General features: G+C 50.2%; 1 protein-coding gene across 6 annotated transcripts in view; it reads right to left on the bottom strand.

Annotated features, from left to right (window-relative positions):
- Window positions 1–4959: 4959 nt before the first annotated feature.
- LOC139604939 (zinc finger protein 551-like) overlaps window positions 4960–17199 on the bottom strand; it is a 179888-nt gene continuing 167648 nt past the window's right edge. For 3 of the 6 annotated variants that reach the window (XM_071456282.1, XM_071456283.1, XM_071456281.1), the window contains exons 2-4: window positions 9314–9379; window positions 7505–8591; window positions 4960–5197 (exon numbers count right to left, since the gene is read on the bottom strand). In XM_071456282.1, the coding sequence (XP_071312383.1) occupies window positions 5149–5197; window positions 7505–8591; window positions 9314–9335 (1158 nt within the window). In that variant the 5' untranslated portion in view covers window positions 9336–9379 and the 3' untranslated portion in view covers window positions 4960–5148. Of the gene's footprint in view, window positions 5198–7504; window positions 8592–9313; window positions 9783–10036; window positions 10381–17199 lie in introns of those variants that run through there. The other 3 variants (XM_071456279.1, XM_071456280.1, XM_071456278.1) reach the window with 3 other exon arrangements.

Raw genomic sequence — 17199 nt, 5'->3', positions numbered from 1 at the left:
GCAATTAAACCAAGAAACTAACGACAAGTATGCATAATTACTGGAAAACAATATAAAAGTACCGGTGTACTCAAGATAAACCAAAGCTTGCTTTACCAATCATATTGATTGATTGCTTGTCTTCCCTCGCCGCCATCAGAAGGGGGCTGTGGGATGCTGAGAGGGACGGGAGGGGCTTTGGTGGCTCCTGGCCAGGACCAAAAGGGATCAGGGGGAGGTTTCAGTGGGTCCTGGCTGGGCTGGGGGCCACAGGGAGGGCGCTGGGAGGGGCTGGGGGTGTCCGTGAGAGGTTTTGGGGGTGCTGAGCCCTGCGGACCCCCCAGAGATGCCGCCAGACGCCGCCCGCAGCAAGATGCTGACGGGCATCGGGGGCTTCGTCTTGGGCTTCGTCTTCCTGGCGCTGGGGCTCGGCTTCCACAAAGCTCTCCACATTTCCCCCATTTATCTGTTGAACAAGCATGGTCTGATTAAATGCAGCAGATACCATCTTTTGCACCATGTTCTGTAGGCATATGCAAAAACACGGCAAAATTAATACTACTAACAAAGCTATAATGCCCACTATAATGCTGACTTTAACAATAGAGCGTAACCATGATCCCAGGCCTAAGGATTTGAGCCATCCATCAATACCAAAGCCTGATTCTACCTGTAGGTTTCCAGTTAACCGCTCCAGTGTGGAGAGCTTTGTGGACAGCTGGCCAGCTGAGAAAGGTCACGTCGACATAATAGCATTGGTTAAGTTAGAAGGAGGCAAGTCTAGGATTCAGCAGTCAGTGCCCAACCACTGACAAGGACATTGTGCCCTTGGTGCAACAACAGGATAGAGGAGAGGAACTCTTGCCAAAAATATGAGGATAGTTTCAGCAGAATAACCACAAGAATGTAGAAGTAGTAACAAAATAACCAGAAGAATATAGAAGTAGGCATGGTTGACTGAGAAGTAATTAAACAATAATGAGCTCAGCTTTGCAATACGTACAAGCTTCATTAACACCAATATAAATATGTGTGAACTATCAATAAAGTTGGAGACTTGCTGATCACGCATATTGAGTGCCGCATTTCTTCCGCAGATCCAACAAATTCCTGGTTTTGAGTCAGCAATGCAATCACCTGTAAAGCCTGAAAATATGAGCTCTCATTCAAGGGCTTCCAGGAACACTTAAACCTACAGCAATTCTGCTTCAGAAAACCACAGTAGCTATGTCTCCTATAGAAAGACCAGATAAACCTCTCAGGAACCAGAATGACCCTTTTGTTCCCCTTTATGTCTTGCTGAGAAAAAGAATAAAATGGGATTGGACTTCTTTTCAGGAGGAAACATTGCAATTACTGATTTTTGAAGTGACAGCACACCAAGCACTGGACCCTGTCCATCCCACAGATCCCTTTCAGCTGGAATACGGATTTGCCTCCTCACAGCTTTCCGTTCATATACGGCAGCGGGGTCCTGAGGGTCTGACAAAGCCTGTTGGTTTTTATTCCCGTGGTTTCAGAGATACTGAAAAAAGGTACACTGCCTGGGAAGGGGGGTTGTTTGTGGTTGGATTGGGAAAAGGTAAATGTAAATGATCACAAATTGATAATTGATGCACTCGGTGCTACACAAAACAACGTTTCTTTGGCTCTCAGCTGTATCCAGGCACAATTGTGGATGCAGTCAGTTGCTGCCTCAGTTATAAGAGAAGGTGAAGAAGGCACTTTTCCCACTGAAATTCGGAAAATAATTTGGGACAGTGCCACTGACTTTGAAAGAGAATTCCAATCCTGGTGGAACCTGGTGAATTTTACCTATGACCCCATTTCAAATACAGCCACAGCTTTTGTGTTCACCATACACAGTGCCTCAGAGCATTTGATTTTCCCTGTTACAGCATTAGAACTGAATTACAGCAGAGCTGTTCTCTATCCCATAGAGAACGGGCCCGTCAAATTGGTGAGAAATGGCAAAATGTTAATTTGGAATCTTGTATTGTCTGAGAACAACAAGGGCTCATCTGTGAAAGCAATGCAATCATAGCTCAAGACATTTGTTCAGACACAGAGCAAAATATCTGTCATTTTGAAATTCATCCTAATGAGACTTCTGAAACAGTCCTTATATACATAGGCAATAGATGTGCATGCTTAGAACTGCTTGTCATTTTGTATTTGTAGAAAACATGGTAGTAGATACTAAAAATCTTTCAACTTTCTGTGCTTGTAACTTTACCAAAATTGCAGGATGGGATTTCTCTTATGAAGCTCCAGTTACCTCTCACTACCCATTGCAATCCAGCTACACACTGATTCACAAACTGATGCCTACTCCTATTGGGATGGATCTCACTTTGGTAAGACAACTGCTGCTCCATCGAGACTTAGTTGAAATCCTTGAGAAGATTGAGAAAAACGCACAGAAAGCCCTGGTGACTGTTCATCACAATGTGAGCCAGATACCCCGTGTCATGGAAAGGGTGGAGAAAGATGCTGAGCACAGGGGGTGGGATACTCTTTTAGGTGGTCTCCTACTGCCACGGGTGTCCTGAGCAGTCTGTGTCATCCCATTATTATCCTTTTGATACCAATCCTGCTTGGTTTTATTTTATCAGCAGTCCCATTCATTATGAATTGGAGCATGAAACAGCTGACAAGATTGACGTCTATAGTTAATGCACACAACTTGGCTGATGTCCCATGCACTGTGAACATCCCCAAGCCTTTGACACAAGGCAATTATGAATGAAGCATATGTGTTTTGGAATAATCCTAATTTCCATTTGATTCTCTGGGAATTACTTTCGATTTTTAGTGAATTGTTTTAGAAAATAATTTTTTAAAGTTCATGCTTGTATTATGATTTGTTGATTGCTTTTGCTTTTGATTATTTGTGACTTGGTTTAACCATTTGAAAATTGTTATAAAAGTAACATTGTTCTAATTATTCAACCATTTGTGAAAATTGTTATGATAATTGTTGCAGTGTGTTTTGTTAAGTTATTAGGTTGGTTTGTTCCAATCCCCTTCTGTCTGAAAATGGTTCTGCCCCAGTTCTCCCTTCCCGCCTTTGGAGCTGTCTGTCTTCCTGGCTCCACCTCAGCCAACAATGTATCCCCTAAACCCCGCCCTGGTTTCCCTGGAAACCCTTGTATCTTTTCTTCTGATCCCTCCCCAGTACCCCGCCAATCACTCTCACTCCCACCCTTACTGCTAGAATGTTCCAGCAGGGGAGTTCGATGGTTGGCTTAGGGACCGGGGCCCCTCCCCAGAATGTTTCCCGTTGGTGTTGCCCACGTGTCAATCCCTTGGACCCCACTCCCCACTACACCCCCATTGGCCCAATGCCTGGCACCTCCCTTGTTCTCCCTACCCCTTAAAAACTTGCTGTCATCCCCTCCCCCCGTCTTCTCCTGTCGGTCCCTCTGGGATTCATTAAAGCCTGGATTAAGCCACAGTTGGAGTCCGCAGTCTTCTTTCCGCTGGTTGCAGCCTTTACTAGACTCAATCCTGCACAAGGTGTGCCTACAGCTGCAAGCTGGGCACTGCCTTAGGCACTATCCCGAAGCCAGCTCTCGGGAGAAGTGCCCCCTCGTGCTGCTAGCAGTGCTGGTAGCTAGCCGGACGCTGACAATCGAGTTGCACTGCTGCAGATAATCAATATTAATTATGTTTGTTTATTGTTTCCCTTTTTCCCCTCCTTTTCCTATCCTTTCTTTTCCTTCTCTCTTTCTCTGTTTCCTCTCTTTTTGTAGTCCCTATTTTTCCGGGTTATACTACCAACGTACGGCGAGTTCTGCAGACCCATCAGCGACACTCCAGAGTTCTGCTGATGAAGATCCCTTCAAGACAATCGTGAGTCACGGGGTCTTGTGAGAGTCTGTCCAAATTTTCCCTCATCTGCCTCACGATCGTCATTGGGGGACCACTGAAGAGAAGACCCCCCCTGTCTTAAATCTCTGGCTCCAAAGGAGAAAGTCATGTGCCTGAGACCTGAGAGCGTTGCCAAGCCATTGTTTGCACAGGTGCTGTTTGCTGTGTGCTGCACTGAGCCCAATGAGAAGGAGAAGGGGCACCGTGCCCTTTTTGCAACAACAGCCTTGGGAGCTGTCCCACCTCTCGGCCTGGCTGGATTCTCCTGAGTTCTGGGTGGGCCCCCCACAGAAGACCCTCACCTGTTTTACAACCACCGTGACAGACAGACTGAGATGTAAGGAGCCTCTCCATCAAGGACTGAGACATGAAACCCCCATGTGAAAAGGCCCCTCTGCTCCTTCCAAGGACTGGCACTGAAACCCCCAGCCCGGGGCAGGTGTGTGGGGGAGGCAAGCTGACCAAAGCGAGATGTTTGCCTGCAGGTTGTGACCGCTGGACCAAGAACACAATGGCTCTCGTTTACTGCTGAGAACATGGACTACCTGTTACATCTATTCCTTATTGTATCTGTTTCTCCCCCTCCCCAGCAATTTCCAATAGAGTTATCATAATAAAAACCTCTGAGTTAGCGAGAGACTTCGAGATCTCCCCGACGTAACAGGCGGATCCTCGACTGGACTGGACCAAAGGACTTCGTCTCTACGTTTGGTAGCTCTATCCCCCTCTTTCTCTCTCTCTCTCTCTCTTTTGTCTCTCTCTTCCTCTATCTTTTTCTCTCCCTTAATCCCTCTCTCGCATTTTGTGGGGTCATTCAATAAAGGTATATTTGTTTTGATGATCATTGCAAACCCCCTTGTACCGTGTCGGTTCTTTTTGCACCCTGAGATCAAATCCACGAAGCATCACGAAACCCGTCCGTGAGGACGGATCATGACACCCCCCAAGGACTCCTCCCCAAATTCCTCCCCAAAGCCCCCCCAGCACCCCCAGACCCCACGAAATCCCCCTCAAGTTCCCCCCAGACCCTCCCCAAATCCCCCCAAACGTCCTCAAGACCCCTCCCCAAATTCCCCTTACGACCCCTCCAGGACCCCTCACCTGTTCCTGCGCCTCCTCAGCAGCTCCCGGAGTCCCCTGTCCTCTCCCAGCGCCTCCCCCGCTCTCTCCAGCGCCTCCCGCAGGACCCGCCCGAGCCCGGGGCGGCTCCCGGGGGTCCCTGAGGGGGTCCCGGGGGGCGGCAGCGGGGAGGAGGCGCCCACTCCATGCTCGGGCCCGGAGTCAGGGGGCGGCGCTTCAGGCTCGGCTCTGATTGGCTGGAGCGGGGCGGGGAGGGCGGGAGTTGCTGAGGAGAGAGACCCGGTGATTGGTTGGTTTCCTAGAAGGTGCGGTGATTGACAGGAAAGGGGTAGGGGAGGCGGGCTTTGGGGAGGGGAGGCGCGCAGTAATTCGTTGGATAGAGGTAAAGAAGGCGGGCGTTGATGAGGAGAGACCCCCCCCGTGATTGGTTGGTTTAGGGCCGGGAGCGCCGCTATTGGCTGGGAAAAGTCCGGGATTTTTAGGGGAACATTCCCGGCTTTTTGGGGAAAAATTCTCAGATTTTTAAGGAAAAATTCCCGTTTTTTGCAGGAGAAACATTCCCGGATTTTTTGACCCCACATGAACCCAAATTACCCAAATAACCCCAAAACACTCGAAATAAACCCTAAACAAACCCCAAAACCCCCAAACAATACCTAGAAGTCCCACAAATAACCCCAAACAAAACCAAACAACCCAAAAAAACAAAAAAAAAAGCCCAAATTCAACCCAAAAAACACCAAATGATTTCAAGTAAAACTAAAAAATCCCCATATACACCAACATAAACCCCAAGAACCCGAAATAATTCCAAATCAGCCCAAATAAACCCGAACAAACCCAAATACTTCCAAATAAACCCAAATAACCCCAAATAAAAAGAAATAAACCAAAAAAACCCCAAGATAAACCCCAAATAGTCCATAAATAGCCGCAAATCAACCGCAAACAAACCCTAAATAAACCCAAAGAAACCCCAAGTAACCCCAGTTCCTCCTGTTTCCACCCCAAAACAGATCCCGACCAATCAAAAAGCACGGCACTGATGACGATCCACTTGCTGGGCGGAAACTCAGAGCACTGGCCCTGCTCAGCGATTTACAGCCAATCAGCGCCCGGCCCGACTGTGACTCATCAGTTGCCAGGCACAGACCAAGGCCTCTCATGCGTTAAATAATCAAAAACCGCGCGGGGTAATTTCCAGCCAATCAGAGCGTGTCTCGCTGATGACTCATCAGTTTCGAGGAGAGGAATTTGGGGAGGGGGGGAAGGTGAGTGACCCTGGGGATGGAGAGCGGACCCCAAAACAGAGCCCCCAAAACCAAACACGGGGGAGGGGATTGGGGGAACGATCGGAAAGTGGGGGGAGAGCAGGGAAAAGAGGGGGATGGAACCCCCAAATTAACCTGGGAGGTGTATGGGATCCCAAAACTGAGCTGGGAGGGGGATGGGACACCCCAAATTAAGCTGGGAAGGGGGTGGACCCCCAAACAGGATAAAGCCAATTTTCTTCCTGGAGTATGTAAATGAGTTTATGGATATGCATGACAGTCTATGAATATGCAACAGGTTGATGTCATGGGAGACAAGGACCATTGAGCAAAGGTTGTTATGGCCACCAAGACCCCCCAGTTATTTTCGGGGACACCTCTTAATTAATCTGGTTTTAATTCCATCAGCCTGTGGCATATTCATAGACCCTCATGCATATCCAAAAACTAATTTACATATTTCAGGAACAATTTTACATGGTCCATTCTTGGGGATGTCTCCCCATTTCAGGAGCCTCCACTGAAATGGAAAATGTAAACCCCCTCCCTTTGATTACTACTATTATTACCATTATTACTACTACTACTACTACTACTACTACTAATATTGTTAATAATAATAAACTATAAAAATAATAATTTATTTTGAAATTAAGGGGCTCTCAGGAAAATATATGGGAGTAGAAATAACAGTTCTTTATTACGAAAAATTAAAAATGCAAATGCAGTAGTATAAACAAAAAGATAACTGTGACAGAGTCAGAATCCACAGAGAGGAATCAAGTGAAAAAGGTTGACCCTCTTGAAATCCCGTGGGACAAGGGCTGATCCTTTGGGGAATCCATTTCTTACCCCCAAAGACAGGGCAAAGGCAGGGCCATGGAGTTTTTACAGGGTATCCCAAGGGTGGAGTTGAGGTTTGGGTCAGGGGAGGAGTTCTCAGCAACGCAAGAAGGGTGAGATCAAATTCCTGCCTCTTAGCAACAGCAGCACTCCACACAGAACTGTCCCCAAATCCTAAATTCCCTCTAAAACAACTAAGAAATTACAGAACTTCAGATATATTCAATCAATTTCCTTAATTTAATCCAGTTTGGGGGTGTTTTTAAAGGATGAAGGTGAAGCAGAGGAAAATTAAGGCCAAACCAAAAGGAGAAGCAGCCAGGTGTGTTCCCAACATGGATCACAGGGAATGTGAGTGACCAGGGCTGTGCCCAAAGTGCCTCCTCCAGTGGGGGATGGAGCTGGAGCAGCGCACGAAGCTCTGCCCTCACTCGGGGCACTCGCAGGGCTTCCCTTACCGGTGCCTCCGTTGGTGTTTGGTCAAGTTAGAGCTGCTGGAGAAGCTCTTCCCACACTGGGGACACTCGTAGGGCCTCTCCCCTGTGTGGATGCGCCGGTGGGTGATGAGGGTGGGGTTGTGCTTGAATCCCTTCCCGCAGTCAGGGCACTGGAAGGGCCTCTCCTCTCTGTGAATCCAATAGTGCAGGAGGAGATGGGAGCTGGTCTGAAACCTCTTCCTGCATTTATCACACTCGTAGGGCCGTTCACCAGTATGGATGCGCTGGTGCCTGGCAAGGGTGGAGTTGTACTTGAATCCCTTCCCACAGTCGGGGCATTGGAAGGGCCTCTCCTCTGTGTGACTCTGATAGTGCTGAAGGAGATGGGAGCTGGTCTTAAACCTCTTCCCACACTTGGAACACTCATAGGGCCTCTCCCCAGTGTGGGTCATCTGGTGCATGATCAGGTGGGAGCTCCGGCTGAAGCACATCCCACACTCTGAACACTTGTATGGCCTTTCTCCAGTGTGGATCCTGTGGTGGCTGATCAGGACGGAGCTGCACCTAAAGCTCTTCCCACACTCCCCACACTCGTAGGGCCTCTCCCCAGTGTGGGTCCTCTGGTGCATGATCAGGCTGGAGCTCTCTCTGAAGCTCTTCCCACACTCCCCACACTCGTAGGGCCTCTCCCCAGTGTGGGTCCTCTGGTGCTTGATCAGGCTGGAGCTCTGGCTGAAGCTCTTCCCACACTCCCCACACTCGTAGGGCCGTTCCCCAGTGTGGATCCTCTGGTGCTTGATCAGGTCGCAGTTCCACCTGAAGCTCTTCCCACACTCCACGCACGTGTGGGGCTTCTCCCCATCATGGAGCTGATCATGGAGCACCAGCTCCGAGCTCTGGCTCCATCTCCGGCCGCCTTCCCAGCCCAGGCTGGCTCTTTCCCCCTCACATCCCCGCCATCTGCGTTTGCAGCCCCTCCTCGTGCGGCAGCTCCGGGGCTTTTCCTCCCCGTTGGCTTCCTGCGCCGTGGAGCCGCTCAAAACGGCCTCTGCCACCAGGTTCTGCTGCGGGCATTTGTCCTCCCTGCTCTCCATGCTCAGCTCCTGCTCTGGGGGAGGAAGGACAAGGACAGCATGGGATTTGCCTCCGTGCCACAGGCAAGGGCAAGGAGATCCCCCCAGGGCTGAGCTGCAGCCGGGGGCCCTGCTGGGCTGGGAGATGGAGCAGCACAGAGGGGAAAGGGGCACTCATCGCCAGCTCGGGGCTGTGCACAAATCACAAACAGGACGGGACTGCTAGGAACGTGTCCTGAGCTGTTTTATTTCCCAGCATCTGTCTCATTACTTGGTTATGACAATGGGAAGATGCCAGTAGCTCACATCACAGGTAGCAGACAAAGAACTTCATGTTCAAACTTACTTTAAAAGGTTTTTGACCAATCACGCAAAGCAAAGGCATACTGACAGTAGTTCTATCCAAGCACTATAAGCACATTGACGGTTAAAACAATGCTCCCTTATTTCAAATACAATACCTGCTTGTGAGCCTTAAAACACAATGCACAGAGCTCCATTATTAAGCTTGGAACTTCCTAATATCCTGCTAGATATACTTTTCTGCAGGTTAGGGAGTTATTCTAGATAAGTGTTAATGCACAGACCATTGTTCTATTTCTCCCTACTTTCTAATTCTTATATAATTTTTCTACTAACCAATCTTATGGCTGCAGCAAAGCTCTAATCAGTTCTACTGTCTCTGAGGCTTGTCTTTTGCAGCTTTCCCAAAACCCTCTGATTTTAAGCATTCCAGAGACACTGACTTCCTCCTCACCTGCCTCAGTGTCCCAGGGCATCTTCCTCTTCCTCGCAGCCTCCCAGGAGTTGGCAATGGGAAATCCTAATGTGGGGAAAACAAGGGATGAGCACATTGAATTTGAAGGTCCCTCTGCCCGACTCCATCTCTACAAGTCACCGGCCATCTGGGCTCCCGAAAAACCTCCCAAACACCAAGATTCAGCCCTGAAAAAGCCTCCCAGGAGTTCCCCGTCCCTGGTCCCTCCCCTCTGGTGTTCGGGGGTTCCCCCCTGTCCCAGCTGCTGGGGTCACGCTTGGATTGGGGGTCCCCCTTCTCCTCGGTGCCTGCCCTGCCCAGGCTGCTGGCAGTCCCAGCAATCCCAAAAGCTCCCCCCACTTCGCTCTCCCCATTTCGGGATGCCGGGGCTCTTTGGGCTCCCGGGCTCCCTTCTCCCCTCATTCTCTGCTCTGGGCTGCAGCGGCTCCAAGGAGTCCCCCCTGCCCCTCTCCAGGCCCTTGAGGCTCCCGCCAATGGCAGCGCTCCCCCCTCTCTGGGCTCCCCACTTTGGGCTCCTGGGGCACACAGGGCTCTGCTCCTCCAGGCTACCTCTGACGGCAGCCGCCACCACCACCTCCCAATGTCCCCCCAAGGGGCCTTTTCCACTCAGCCTTGGACTTCTTCATTCTCCAAACATCGCCCCAAAAACCCAACCCAGGGACCCCCCGGGATATCCGGGCTGAGCTCCCCCTCCCAGCTCACCGGAGCCATGGCGGGGGGGAGATGATCCCACAGGTGGGGGCTGCGAATTCAGGCAGGGATCGACGGCCTGGCTCCCTCAGCTCAGCCTCCATCCGCCTTTGTCCCTCCTCTTCCTCTTCCTCCTGCTCCTCCTCCTCCATTCCCCCTCCCTCCTCCTGGCCTTCTTTCTTATCTCCACCTCCTTCTCCTCTTCCATCCCTCCCCTTCCATCCCTTCTCCTCCTCCTCCTCCTCGCTAACCCCACCTCCTTCTCCTCCTTCCATTGCTGCTCTCTCTCTGCCTTCATCCCTCCTCTTCCATCCCTCCTCCCCCTGCTCCTCCTCCTCCCTAACCCCATCTCCTCCTCCCCCTTCATCCCTGCCCTTCCCTGCCTCCTCCTCCTCCCCCATCAGCAGCCACACCCTCGGTGCCCGTTCCCGCAGCCCTCGCAGCCCGCGGCAGGAGCGGCGATGGAGCCGGGACAGGTCGGCATGGGCAGCGCGGGGCTCTCGGCTGCTCCCAGCCGCTGCGGGCGGGGGGAACCCGGCCCGGGCCAAAGGAGAGGCAAACTGGGCAAACTGGGGGCACATCACAAAGCTAAGGATGCAGCAGAAAATGGAGCTGAAAGAGTTATGTTAATATTAACTCCAAAAGAGGAAAAACTGGAAATTCCAAAGGTTACGGAAGATGAGAAAAAAGAATTAAACAAGACTGGAAGTGAACAAGATAAATCAAGGAAATTGAAACTTCTTGATGGAAGACAATTACTTAATAAAATGGGCTTACTAGGAAAATATTAGAAGACATGCATCAGAAAACCCACTGGGGTAATCAAGCTTTGTGTGATCATTTTTTAAGGAACTATGGCTGCACTGGGATTTTTGGAGGAGCAAAGCAAGTTACTGAAAGATGCTTAAATTGCCAAAGGATAAATAAAAAGGTGAGGAGAAAAACAACATTAGGAGGTCGTGAGTTAGCTTGTCGACCATTTCAAAGTATCCAAGCAGAAGTTTAGATTTGTTAGGCTCTGGATTTATTTGTAAAAAAAAATATTTAATCAAGAAGAAAGAGAATATGCCATATGTTAGACAAGAGGTTTTAGGAGAATAAAAACCTTTAAAGTATCAGAAACACCCGAGAAAAAAACAGGGAAAGAAAAAGGGGAAATGAAAGGGAGGGGAACAAGAGGAAAAATCAGAAAGAGAGTGGGATCCTTTCCAGGCCTTGCCCCCTCCGTTCGCGGCCGAGGCGCCTGTCCCGGGTCCCGGCTCGCTGCCCGCCTCAGCTCCGCCTGCCCCGGTTTCCATCCCAGGTGCGGGCTCACTGCCCAGGGCAGCTCCACCTGCCCCGGCGCTGGCGGTGAATTTGTGTGCCCTGCTCCCACTGCCCGGCCCGCGGCCGCTCTGCCGGCCATGCTGGGGAAGATGGGGGTTGCTCTGTCCTGCCGCCTGGGCCGAGGTCACCGCGCCGACCGCACCGAGGGCGGGTCCCAGCCATCCCATCCCCGGCTGCCCTGCCCATGCCAGCTGCGCTGGGCACCGCCGCTGCTGCCGGGGTCTCCCACCTGCCTTTTCTCTGCCGGGAGCTGCCGGATCAGCCGCCAGAAGCCATGTGGGGGCTGCCCACGCTCCGGCTCGGCCTCCACGGGAAGATCCCCCTCTGCCGATTCCGGCAGCAGACCCTGCCCACACTCCCACCGAGCCTCGGCGGGATATCCTCCCCTGACCCCGGCCTGCTCTGAGTTACGTCCCCTTGGTAACCACAGCTCCGGCTGTACAGGGAAACTCTCTTTCTCTCTACAGGAAGCACCTTATCGAAACACTAGGAGCTCAGTTAAAAGGCAGCCCTCTCCAAATTCTTTCCCAAAACGTGGGAGAAAGGCTACAGAAGGTAAAAAAGTGAAAGAGTTAGATGAAGGGATTGCTCTATTTCCGTTAAGAGAGGCTCCCATGGCAGGGATGCGCAGCCCTGCCCCGCGGGAGCCACCAGCGCCCCTGCCGGCCGTGCCCGGAACTGCACCCAAGGGGAAAGCGCCGCAGCCGAAAGGCCGGGACTGGCTCCGGGCTCTGTTTGTTGGCACTGCCGGAGCTGGTGTTCTTTGTTTGCTTTATTATACACACTAGTAAAGAACTGGTATTCCTATTCCCTTATCTTTGCCTGAGAGCCCTTGATTTCACTAGTCTAAAACTTAAGAGGGAGGGGCTTTGCATTCTCCATTCCAAGAGAGGCTTTTTCTGCCTTCCCAAGCAGACACCTGTCTTGTAAAGCAAGACAAGCACCCACAGGCACTGAGGGGGGCTGCAGGAGGGGCAGAAGAAGGCCCTGCAGCACTTGGGCACAAAGGCCCAGCAGGTGAATGCAAGAAGGGAGCAGCAAAAGGCCAGGCTGAAGGCAAAGGCCAGGGCAGAGTTCCTACAGCCCCTGAGGGATCAACCCCAGGGCCCAAGGGGGCCCCAGCACCCAGGGCACGGGCTCGGCCACAAGCACCCGGCAGAGGCATTGCCCTCCTCGGCAGGGGACAGCCCACCCTAACAGCCCCTGGCAAGGAATCAGGGCTCCAGCTGCAGGGCACAAGGACACTGCAAGCACAGACAGCAGCACCCTCAGGACCAGCAAGTCCACCCCTTGATGGACATGGATTGGCAGGGCTGTCACAGCTCCCATCACACCAGGGACCCTCCACACTGGAGCCCTTGAGAACATTCAGGTGGGTCTGCATTGAGAGGAAGCCTCTCCTGATGGACACAGGGGCCTCTCAATGCACTCTGAATCTTAGACCTAAGGGGGAAAAATGCAAAAAATTTGTTTGATTAGTGAGGGGATAAGTGGGAAAGATGCATGGTTTTATTCAACCACTATTAGTAGATCTGGGAGATGGATTGGAAATCCATGGATTTTTATTTGCTCCTAATTGTTATCATGATTTACTGGGAAGGAATTTGAGGGCTAAACTTGGAACACAAATTAATATTATAAAAGGTGATACAGAGACCAGTTCTGTTGTACCTCTGTGTCAAATGTCTGGCCAGGCTGATGCTGAACTGAACCCAGAAGTGTGGGCAGCCCCAGGGAAAGAGGGAAAATTAGATATGGAGCCTCTACAAATTACTTCAAAGCAACCAGGACAAGCAATATCCTGTTCCAGGGGAGGGAAGGAAGGGCTCACAGCCTGGTATTGAGTCCCTGTAGAAGGCAGGGCTTTTGGAGCCAGGGGTGTCTCCCTGTAACACTCCTATCCTGCCAGTCAACAAACTGGATGCATGGACAGGAGGAGGAAACACAGAATTTTCAAGTGTTAAAATGAAGATTACGTGAGGCCGCTGCCCTGGCCCTTCCAGACAGGGTAAAAGAATTTGAATTATAGGTGGATGTTAAACAGGGTCTTGCCAAAGGAATTCTTGTGCTAAAATGTTTAACCCAGTGGCCAGAGAGCAGCCTCATTGTCTGCAGAATTCTGCAGCCACAGCTTCCGTGGGAGCTGAGGCTGAAAACTGATGACAACAGGAGGATCTCCTGGAGTTCAAGTCTGGCAGCAAGTTAAAGCTTTGACAACCAAAAGAGCCTCTAAATGGATGAGCAGGGCTCGGTTATTACAGTATGAAACTTGTTCAATGGCACAGGAGGATGCAGAACTGAGGACAGGGCAAGGGTTTAACCCAGCCTCCTGTTTGAACAGCCTGGAGAGGGGCTGGCAAGGAACCCAGGACTGCACTCAAGGGACAGAGCTCCCGACCCAGGCTGGGAGAGATTGATGGGACATTCCCTGGCCTGAGGGACAAAATGTGTTTGTGGATGGCTCTGCAAGGGCAGCAGAAGGGAAAAGAGCTACAAGACAGGCTGTTATTAAGGAAGGGGAATCAGACAAAGCGCAGGTCACCGCCCCATGCTCAGCTCAACCCAAGGAGCTCTGGGTGCTTCTAAGAGCCTGGCACTGAAATGCCCTGGGCAGGAAGGCTTCAATAGCTTCTGCTGACACCATGGCACCTAACAGGGGGGCAAAAGCAATTCTGACTGCTTCAGACACCACTGGATCAGAGATCAAGGTAGATTCTCCCACAGGAAGCTGGGCTGGCACAGAGCCTGCCCTGGCACTTTGCTGTTGCCAACACCCAGCCAGGACATCGGCTCCTGCCTAAGGAGTGCAAAGCAGCACCACTGGTGGCCAAGGGGCCCATGCCAAGTGTCCCTGAGGCCAGAAACAGCCGCCAGCACAGCTGAACACGGGGGGACCCCTCAGCCTGGCCTCAGGGGCTCTGAAGCCCCGGAGATTTGCACTTCCCGCCTGCAGCAGGACCATGGCAGCCGCCCCTGAGCCTGCCCTGAAGGCAACGCAGCAGCAGCCAGGGCTCCACAGCGGGCCAAGCCCCTGGGCCTGCCCACAGATCCTCTGCTCAAACCCTCGGAAATCCTGGCCACCCTCCTCTGGCACCTCCAGCCACTGCGGCCAAGCCTTGCTGCCACTGCTGCAGCTTCAGCGCTGGCTGGGCCTGCACTGCCACAGCTGCTGGGGAGCACCACGGCACAATTCCACTCTGGGGCTCACTCACACCCACACTCTGGGCTGACTGCGACTGCATTGCTGCAAAATGTACCCATTTTGGTTCTTTTAAATCTTCTTTCTCTGCTCCGGCTTGGTTTGTCTTTGCCTTGGGGAAAGGAACTTTAAAGGTTTTATTTAAGGGCTGTTACACCACTCAACGGAGATGAGTTCAACATCTCCACAGACTGGGAATAGCCCAAAAGACACCCACAGAGATAACGACCAGCAACAAAACATCAACGCCCAGCAGCAAACAGCAACCAACAGCTACCCCAGACACTGCCCCCGGCACAGCTGGAGACACCTGGTCTGGAAAAGGCTGAGAAGGAAATCCAGGAGTGTGGACCGAATTCACAGCAGAGGGGAAGAAATCCGGGTCCAACAGGAAACCAAATACTAAAAACTTACACAACTTGGAAGCAATGAACAATAAACCAGTAGATTTCTATGGGTTTTGGATGGTAAAAAGTTTAGGAAAAATCTAGTAAAACTCACGTGTCACTGAACAATTCTCCCTGCACACCCGGATTATGTGTGTGTGAAAGGATTTCTGTTGCACATCCTGGCCAGAATTAAGTAAAGCCTTGACTCTCTAAAACTGGAAATGTTGGAGAGTTTTGGCTCTTCCCACCCTTTTGGTGACAAGATTACAACATTTGAATGTTTTTTTCTTAATATCCTTCTGGTTAGTAAGGTTTGCGTCAGGGGTGTCAGAATCAATTTTTATTCTTAGGAGAAGTAGAGGCTTTTTGGGTATGTGTGTGCGTGTCTCTTAGTGATGGCACAATTTTGGTCTGGGTTTCTCCATGCTCACATTTAGGATGCATTTTGAAAAACTAGAAGAGGTTTAAATGCGACGCTTTAACTCATAAACAGTTAACAGAATACGGTTAAAAAAGGGAAAAAAAGAAAGGCATCAAAAAAAAGCAAGGGAGGGTGGGTGAGAAAGGAACAGGGGAGTCACCAGATTGCTGCCCTGGAAGAGAAGCTTTGGTTTTAGTCAGCCTGCAGAGGAGCTTTAGAAATGCAAATGAACACTGCTGGGCAAAGCCTGGACAATGGACCTGGGTCTCTTGCCTGGGGCAGGAATTGGGCTGATTCCCTCTGCCCCTCAGCCCAAGCTCTGCCTGCTTGCACCGATGGAATTTGCACAGCTCAAGGCAGAGCCCAGGGTGAGGATATCTGACCCTGCAACAGAAACGGGTGAAGCTGCAAAGGGAAACAGCAAATGGAGAATGTTGGGAAAACTTCACTATAAATAAATGGGGGGGAATCATCCCTCTGCCCACTCCCACATGTGCTGTCCCCGTCTATGTTATATACAGGGTATAATAGAGCACTGGGGATTTTTTGCTACCAAAAATTCAGGGAAATCAGTTGGGAATCCAAGTATTTGATGATTTAATTAGAGAAAAGCAGTCAATTGATGCAGCCCTAGCTGGAGAGAGCGGACAAAAATGGAGAAAAGATGAACGGCCAGCAGAACAAATCCTACAACACCATGGACCGGACCCTGGGAACCCGAACCAATTCATATCAGGAGCCACAGAACCCATTTCTCATTTCAATGGCACCATTAGATTACAAGCTGTCCTCAAAATAACCAACCAGACAGCTCCAGCTCCTGACCTTCCTGCTGAGCAATCCACTGAAATGAGGAACACAACATTTCACCATGGGATGGGATCAGATCATCTGTTAGCAGAAAAAGGAGGAATTTGCGGAAAATCAAATGACTCTGTGAAAAATGCATGTGTTTTATGATTGGCTTTTCGCAAATATTGAAATGAATATTATATGTTTTGTGTTAGAAAGTAATGGTGTATTAGTTTTCTTAAGTACTGTGTTAAATATAGTTTTAAGTTATAAAAATTATTAAAATAGAAACGATGCTATGTAGGATACTTTTTTAAAAAGAAAGGACTCGCAGCGAGATAGCAGCCACAGGACACCTAAATCTTTCAGAGAAGAAGAATTTATGGCCTTCTTATCAGAAGAAACCAACTTCTTCCCGCCTCGAAGGCACTGTTAGGATTTGGAGGAAGAAGCTGAGGATGACCAGACAGAATCCTGTATTTGAATGGAATTTATGCATCAGGTATGAAGTGTATGAATATGCAACAGGCTATTGTTTTTAAGGGTTAATCCTTTGTTAGCGGGTGTCCTTTTTCGGGTGCTGCCCGGAAAAAGGTACCGGGACATCCGTAACTCTTTGTCTCTATTGTCTCATATTGTCCTAATTCAATTTGTCCAAATTATTATTACTCTAATTGTATTACTATTTTTATAACCATTTTATTTCTATTAAACTTTTAAAATTTTGAAAACAAGTAATTGGCGTTTTTAACAACTCCAACTGGTCTTGGCAAATAGATGGCAAAGGAAAAGTGGTGAACCAGATAACAAAGGAGACAAACAAACAGCTCATGCACCAATCCAAACGTGAAAAGGATGGGAATGGGACACGGTTTTGTGGTTCCCTGGCAGTCCATGGGTTAAACGAATGCTGTTTCTCCTCTGATGTGCTACAGCAACTCTCATCTTTTTACCGTGCTCCACACCTTGAGAGTGCAGCTCATTCAGCAGCTGAGCGAGGGGATGCAGGTGGCAGCCAGGCCTCCTGATCCAGAGACGGCTACAGAAG

The sequence above is a fragment of the Agelaius tricolor genome, unplaced genomic scaffold (assembly GCF_023055355.1).
Source record: "Agelaius tricolor isolate 1412-34295 unplaced genomic scaffold, bAgeTri1.0.p SCAF_57, whole genome shotgun sequence".
NCBI classification, from domain to species: Eukaryota; Metazoa; Chordata; class Aves; order Passeriformes; family Icteridae; genus Agelaius; species Agelaius tricolor.
Note: the sequence above shows the minus strand (reverse complement) of the source record. Positions and strands in the feature narration are given on the sequence as shown.